The sequence below is a fragment of the Oncorhynchus clarkii genome, chromosome 16 (assembly GCF_045791955.1).
Source record: "Oncorhynchus clarkii lewisi isolate Uvic-CL-2024 chromosome 16, UVic_Ocla_1.0, whole genome shotgun sequence".
NCBI lineage: Eukaryota > Metazoa > Chordata > Actinopteri > Salmoniformes > Salmonidae > Oncorhynchus > Oncorhynchus clarkii.
In genome coordinates, this window is record NC_092162.1 from 71,643,484 (window position 1) to 71,651,125 (window position 7,642).

The following is a 7,642-nucleotide window of genomic DNA, read 5'->3' on the forward strand; positions in this document are numbered from 1 at the left end:
TGTTTTAATTTCCCTCTTTTCTGCCAAATAATCAAACACATACAAACACAAATTTAACGTACATGTGACATGTATTGGGACAGCATCGTCAAAACAAAACAGTCGCACACCCTAACCTTAACCCACCCAAAAATACATAGAATATGAGACTGTACAGACCAATGCACACACAATGACAAACTCTAAAACACACACAAATACACACACAAATACACACACACACACACACACACACACACACACACACACACACACACACACACACACACACACACACACACACACACACACACACACACACACACACACCAAGGTATCTTTGCTACAGCTAAAGTTGGCTAATTTCCAATTGGATAAAGAGAATCAAACCAAACTGGCTGTTCATTGTTATGTTTTCCACTGCTGGTGATGGGCCGAGGGTGAAGTGGTGTTTGGATATATAAAAAAAAAACACCTCTTCCCTTCAACATCCTTCCTACACGCATACACACACACACAGACACACACACTAACTTCCTGTTCTTCCGCAGGAGTTTCCTGGTCGTTCACATTCCAGCTACTTTTTTTTACATGTAATTGATTAAACTTCATGCTGTGGACTGTGTCCTGCTGCTGGACCTATCCGCCATTTCACAGCGACCTACCACAATAAACTACTGTTACCATACACCCTATGAGGACAACACACACACACACACACACACACACGCACACTTTCCCAGTATGTTGCGATGCACATGCTGGCATACGTGCCAACATTAGAAATATTTTAAAAGGAGACACATGTCAACAGTTAGATCCTCATAGTGGATCTCTTTTTTCTCTAATCCAAATGTTAATTGTGTGTTCTGGAAACAATAATAAAAAATTTAAAAAAAGCAATTTCTCTCAGATCCACTTTTCTTCTCTCCTTGCGTTGAGAGCCGCGAGGCAAGGGGCGAGAAACTGTCTGCCTCCCAAATGCCATCCTTTTTCCCCCTGGGCCTATAACTCTGGTCAAAAGTAGTGCACTAAATAGGAAATAGAGTGTCATTTGGGACTTAACTTTTTGCATTCTGTTGTTTCTTTCTTGCTAAAAAAAAAAAAATGTTTTCTTTCAGTCAGCGGTTTAAGCGAATAATGGGTTTGTAAGCCAAACTAATTTAGTGGTGATCAGAACTCCAGCAGGATGGATTCAGACAGTCAGTCGACTTTAAGTTTACACACGGGAGAGATTGTCTTTCTCTTTCATTCGATGGAAAAAGGCCATAGATTTACATAGTATTGACAATAACACATTGTGTAAACAACGTCAAACCTCACAACCAGGAACTGAGACTGAAGAAGCAGAAATTTAAAAAAAATAAATAAATAAAAAATAAGATTCAAAATTGTTGAAGAGAAAACAGAGTTTTCCAACAAAGTTTAGAGAATAATTTCTATAACAAACAAAGCAGCCAATATCAAATCTTAAACTAAGTGAAAGGAAGTATCAAACCATTCATTCTAGAAATAACTTCATTTTATTATGTAAAATATTTTAAAAGCAACATATTCATTTAAAAATGCCCTTTTCAATAAAAACAACAACAACTGAAGTATAAAATGTTTGTTTTTTAAATGATCCCGAGTCATAGTAATGTTATAATTACAATGACATACTGTATGAAATAATGCATTTTATTTTGCCTTTTGGTATTTCATTGCAGAGAGATGGTGTAGTTTGTTTTATTCCAAACTTTGCTTTTTGTTCAAAGATAATTATTGTATTATAATTATTACCAAAAGGACATTATTTATGACCTGCTCAACATGGTCTATAAAGGGGCAATCTGGGAAACAAACAACAACAAAGCTGCCACCCACCCTTTTTTTTGGTGCAAAGGCAATATGTAATTCATTTAAAAGTCCTTAAATTGATTCCCTAATCCCAGATTGCCCTTTCATGCGTGGTGACTGAAATTAAAATATGATTAATTTGATTAATCAACTGTTTGATGTAAATAGAAAAAGTACAACTTTGTTCAAAATAAACTCCTAACTACTACTGCAGACCTGATACAGTCACATGGCCTTGAGATCTTCATCTGCAAACTATATCGTCCCATTTAAAAATTATTTCATTACGAAGGTTGGTCACACTTTATCTGGACAGACGGTCTACAGATGGTCTACAGATACAGATGGTCTATAGATGGTCTACAGATGGTCTATAGATACAGATGGTCTACAGATGGCCTACAGATGGTCTATAGATGGTCTACAGATGGTCTACAGATACAGATGGTCTATAGATGGTCTACAGCTGGTCTATAGATACAGACGGTCTACAGATGGTCTACAGATACAGATAGTCTGTAGATGGTCTACAGATGGTCTATAGATGGTATATAGATGGTCTACAGCTGGTCTATAGATACAGATGGTCTACAGATGTTCTATAGATACAGATGGTCTACAGATAGTCTATAGATACAGATAGTCTATAGATAGAGATGGTCTATAGATACAGATTGTATACAGATAGTCTATAGATACAGATGGTATACAGATAGTCTATAGATACAGATGGTCTATAGATACAGATGGTATAAGATGGTCTATAGATACAGATGGTCTACAGATAGTCTACAGATACAGATAGTCTATAGATACAGATGGTCTATAGATGGTCTATAGATGGTCTACAGATACAGATGGTCTATAGAAGGTCTACAGATACAGATGGTCTACAGATAGTCTATAGATACAGATAGTCTATAGATACAGATGGTCTATAGATACAGATCCTCTATAGATGGTCTACAGATGGTCTACAGATGGTCTATAGATGGTCTGTAGATGGTCTATAGATGGTCTGTAGATGGTATACAGATGGTCTATAGATACAGATCCTCTATAGATGGTCTACAGATGGTCTACAGATGGTCTATAGATGGTCTATAGATGGTCTGTAGATGGTATACAGATGGTCTATAGATACAGATCCTCTATAGATGGTCTACAGATACAGATGGTTTATAGATACAGACGATCTATAGATGGTCTACAGATGTTCTATAGATGGTCTATAGACGGTCATACTATCAACAAACTATCTGTTGCTGAGCAACTGCTTGCTAAGGTTTCAGTTAGGTTTAGAATAAAGGTAAGGGTTAAGGTTAGGGTTAGGATAAGGGTTAGGATAAGGGTTAGGATAAGGGTTAGGATAAGGGTTAGGGTAAGGGTTAGGATAAGGGTTAGGATAAGGGTTAGGATAAGGGTTAGGATAAGGGTTAGGATAAGGGTTAGGATAAGGGTTAGGGTAAGGGTTAGGATAAGGGTTAGGATAAGGGTTAGGATAAGGGTTAGGATAAGGGTTAGGATAAGGGTTAGGATAAGGGTTAGGGTTAGGATAAAGGTTAGGATAAGGGTTAGGATAAGGGTTAGGGTTAGGATAAGGGTTAGGATAAGGGTTAGGATAAGGGTTAGGATAAGGGTTAGGGTTAGGATAAGGGTTAGGATAAGGGTTAGGGTTAGGATAAGGGTTAAGGATAAGGGTTAGGGTTAGGATAAGGGTTAAGGATAAGGGTTAGGGTTAGGATAAGGGTTAGGGTTAAGGTTAGGATAAGGGTTAGGGTTAAGGATAAGGGTTAGGGTTAGGATAAGGGTTAGGGTTAAGGTTAGGATAAGGGTTAGGGTTAAGGATAAGGGTTAGGGTTAGGATAAGGGTTAGGGTTAGGATAAGGGTTAGGGTTAGGATAAGGGTTAGGATAAGGGTTAGGGTTAGGATAAGGGTTAGGGTTAAGGATAAGGGTTAGGGTTAAGGTTAGGAAAAGGGTTAGGGTTAAGGTTAGGTTAGGGTTAGGATAAGGGTTAGGGTTAAGGTTAGGATAAGGGTTAGGGTTAAGGTTAGGGTTAGGATAAGGGTTAGGGTTCGGGTTAGGATAAGGGTTAGGGTTAGGATAAGGGTTAGGGTTAGGATAAGGGTTAAGGTTAGGCTTAGGATAAGGGTTAGGGTTAGGGCTAGGATAAGGGTTAGGGTTAGGATAAGGGTTAAGGTTAGGCTTAGGATAAGGGTTAGGGTTAGGGTTAGGATAAGGGTTAGGGTTAGGATAAGGGTTAGGGTTAGGATAAGGGTTAAGGTTAGGCTTAGGATAAGGGTTAGGGTTAGGGCTAGGATAAGGGTTAGGGTTAGGATAAGGGTTAAGGTTAGGCTTAGGATAAGGGTTAAGGTTCGGGTTAGGATAAGGGTTAGGGTTAGGATAAGGGTTAGGGTTAGGATAAGGGTTAAGGTTAGGCTTAGGATAAAGGTTAGGGTTAGGGTTAGGATAAGGGTTAGGGTTAGGATAAGGGTTAGGGTTAGGGTTAGGATAAGGGTTAGGGTTAGGGTTAGGGTTAGGGTTAGGGTTAGGGTTAGGATAAGGGTTAGGGTTAGTAGACAGTTAGTTGACATGTTTCTGAAAGCTTGTAAATGGTCTGTAGAGCATCTCAAGATAGTATTGTCAAGATAATGTGTTACCCAAAGTGTTATACCATAGTGGTCTTCCTATGCACACGTTTTGACCCAGTGCAAATAATTCAACACAAATAAAACAAACAACAGGAAACAGGAAGTGTATAAAAATGGCTATAATAAAAATGAGCAGTTTTGTCATTATAAATGTTCTGCCTGTCTGGGCAGTAAGTAGAAGAGCTCAATATTCTTTAGTGGTCTGCAGTAGTCTGTTGCAGACTATAAAACAATCTTATGCTGAAAGTCATCAAGTCCTCAACTGTAGACCTTTGTCAAATACTTTAAAGTTTAGTGTTTTGCACATCTGTTACTATTTCGTAGTGCAAACTACATCAAGGGTCACTCAAGAATTAAAAGTATGTTTTTTTAACATACCATTGAGCCACAGGTCTGGTAGGCTGTACTGGACTATTCCAGACTACAGCGAACATCTGAACACTACGTCAGTCTAAGACCAGAAGTCTAGCCAGTGATAGAGGTACTGTAGTAGACGACACTACTAGCATCAGACAGAAGTGAAATTAGAGGACTGTTCTGGCTCTCCTCACAGGCGACAGGGCTCCTCCTCAAGGCTATAGCTCCACCCCCGTACCGTTCCAAAGAATTAGAAACAGGGACGAGAGTACCCCCATGCTCCTCCGTTCGAGTCCGGCTGGCACTGAGGTACTGGTCAAACTCATGTCGATCCACTTCTGTCCAGAACTCTGTTGACGTCGGACCTAAGGAACCATGGCCTGGCTGGTCCCGTATAGAGTCCAGGGACTGGGGGGCTAAGGGGTTGGATGTAGGGGCCAGGGATAAGGACTCAGGTGGGGGAGAGAGCTGCCCCAGGTGAGAGGTGAAGTGGGATGACTGGTTGGTGTCTGATCCAGAGCTACTATACAGGTAACTATAGTAACCAGAGGACACAGAGGAACTACTGATAGAACGATGAGGTTTGACTTGCTCAGACAGGCTTATAGAGGAGCCCTGGGGCTTAGAGTACAGACTGGGAGAGTTCGTAGGCTCTGGAGGCAGGCTGAGGCACTTCTCCTGGGGACGACGACAGAGCAAGGAGCCCCTCTGGCTAAGATGATGATCATGACCACTATACCCCTGACTATGACCCTGAATCTGACTAAAAGAACGGGGGTGATTACTGTGAGGGTTGTGAGGGTTGTGGTGATGGTGTTTGTTATAATGATGGTAGTTACTCCAAGCGCCATGCGGGCCCGTGTCCTCCTGCATGTGAGGGGGAAAGAACACCCCTCCGTCCCCTCCTGTCTCCTCCATCACATCCAGGGGGGACATCTCCGGTGTGGGCAGGCCATAGCTCTCCAGGTCCCCTGAGTGAAGGTCCCTAAAGTGGACGAGAGGAGGCAAGAGGTGGTGATGGGGGTGATGGTGGCCTGGATGTACATAACTATCCTGTGGGTGTCCATAGACCTCCCCTGTCTCTCCCTGGGCTAGGCTGTGGAGCAGTAGCCCCGGTTCCACCCGTTTGAGCTTTTTGGCCTGTTTCTTGCGACGGGGGCGGTACTTGTAGTTGGGGTGGTCCGTCAGGTGCTGGAGGCGGAGTCTCTCGGCCTCCTCAACGAAGGGACGCTTGTCCAGAGTAGTCAGGGCCTTCCACGACTGACCTAAAGATAATAATACATTGTTATTAACATTAGCATCATTAGCAGCAGTAGCATCATTAGCAGCAGTAGCATCATTAGCAGCAGTAGCATCATTAGCAGCAGTAGCATCATTAGCGGCCCGTAGCATCATTAGCAGCCCGTAGCATCATTAACGGCCCGTAGCATCATTAGCGGCCCGTAGCATCATCATCATCATCAAACATTTTGCTGTAATCAATTTACATCCAAATGGAATCTGTGCAGCTCTAAACACATTCCGTATGATGTAGCTACTAAGTGATGTGTTTTCAGAATAAAAGTCTAACTGTCTACTTCCTTACTGTCTGGAGAAAAAAAACAGGCAGCTTTACATTACGCACTAAGCATTACTGAACACATTAAACATTGAAACAATCCAACATGTGGTTTAAAAGCTGATAAATCACATTTTGGCATATGACTTGAAGACGATATTTTACAGACAGTGATTAAAGGCATACCAACAAGTGGAGTTGATTTAACTGATTGATTGTGGTTCGTGACATGGCTAAACCTTTATCCTTTGAGTCACATAACAAAGCCTTCTTTCTAAAGCTGAATAAATGACACAATACACCCTGAAGACACCACAGGAAAACGTTTTCTAAAAGAGTTCCATAAATCACTGTAAAAGAGTGTGTCAAATCTTACCCAGCATCTTGCTGAGGACAGCATTGTGGAGGTCTGGGTTCTGAACAGCCAGTCGTTTCCTCTCGTCTTTAGCCCACACCATGAAGGCGTTCATGGGCCGACGGATCCTCGACTCACCCCCTGGCTTCCCTTCTCCGCTACCCAAGGAAGGTGCTCCTGGGTGGGTCGAGTCAGGACTACCTGCCCCTGTCCATGGTCCACTCCCTGGGGCTCCTGTACCGGCCTCTTTACGGGACCCAGTAGGGCCACAGTCTCCAGATCCTTCAGAGAGGGGGGTCTTGTCGAAGGGTCTTAGCCCACGATCAGGACCCGGGCTGGGGGAAGACACCCATGGACGCTGACCGGTTCCATCCTGGCCTGGCAAAGAACTGGCCTCACAACAGAAACTAGACTCAGATATATCCATACCAGCTAGACAAAATCCTAGTTAGTAGTTTAGTAGTCCAATTGATGTTGTTGTTCGGTAACCTTTTAAACAGCAGCAAAAACAAGGAGTTTATAATCTCAAAGGTCCCATGACTCTCTCTGTCTCTCTCTCTGTCTCTGTCTCTCACTCTCGCTCTCTCTCTCTGTCTCTCTCTCTGTCTCTCTCTCTCTCTCTCTCTCTCTCTCTCTCTCTCTTCTCTTCTCTTCTCTTCTCTTCTCTCTCTCTCTCTCTCCTCTCTTCTCTTCTCTTTTCTCTCTCTCTGTTTTCCAGAACTCGTTGTTGGTGTGTCCAGGCTGTTTCTCCTCTGTTATTCCAGAGCTTCAGAGTTTGAAAGTTGTGGTGAGGCTTGATAAACCCGTTGTGTAAATATATACCCGGTATAGACCAATCAGACGCCAGGGAAACTAGCGAGGTGAGCAGGAGGGGTCGGCTGTGGGAGAGTCTCCCTCCCTG

The 7,642-nt window shown here is 42.6% G+C and overlaps 1 protein-coding gene across 2 annotated transcripts; it reads right to left on the reverse strand.

Annotated features, from left to right (window-relative positions):
* Positions 1–4,764: 4,764 nt before the first annotated feature.
* LOC139369002 (transcription factor Sox-18-like) lies at positions 4,765–7,282 on the reverse strand. 2 transcript variants are annotated; one of them, XM_071108561.1, is made up of 3 exons: positions 7,231–7,266; positions 6,763–7,130; positions 4,765–6,093 (listed from the first exon to the last, which is right to left on the reverse strand). In XM_071108561.1, the coding sequence occupies exons 2-3, from the start codon at positions 6,854–6,856 to the stop codon at positions 4,937–4,939; spliced, it is 1,251 nt and encodes a 416-aa protein (XP_070964662.1). In that variant the 5' UTR covers positions 6,857–7,130; positions 7,231–7,266; the 3' UTR covers positions 4,765–4,936. The 2 variants fall into 2 exon arrangements, with proteins under 2 accessions (XP_070964662.1, XP_070964660.1); XM_071108559.1 differs by having other exon boundaries at positions 6,763–7,282.
* Between the last annotated feature and the right edge of the window lie 360 nt (positions 7,283–7,642).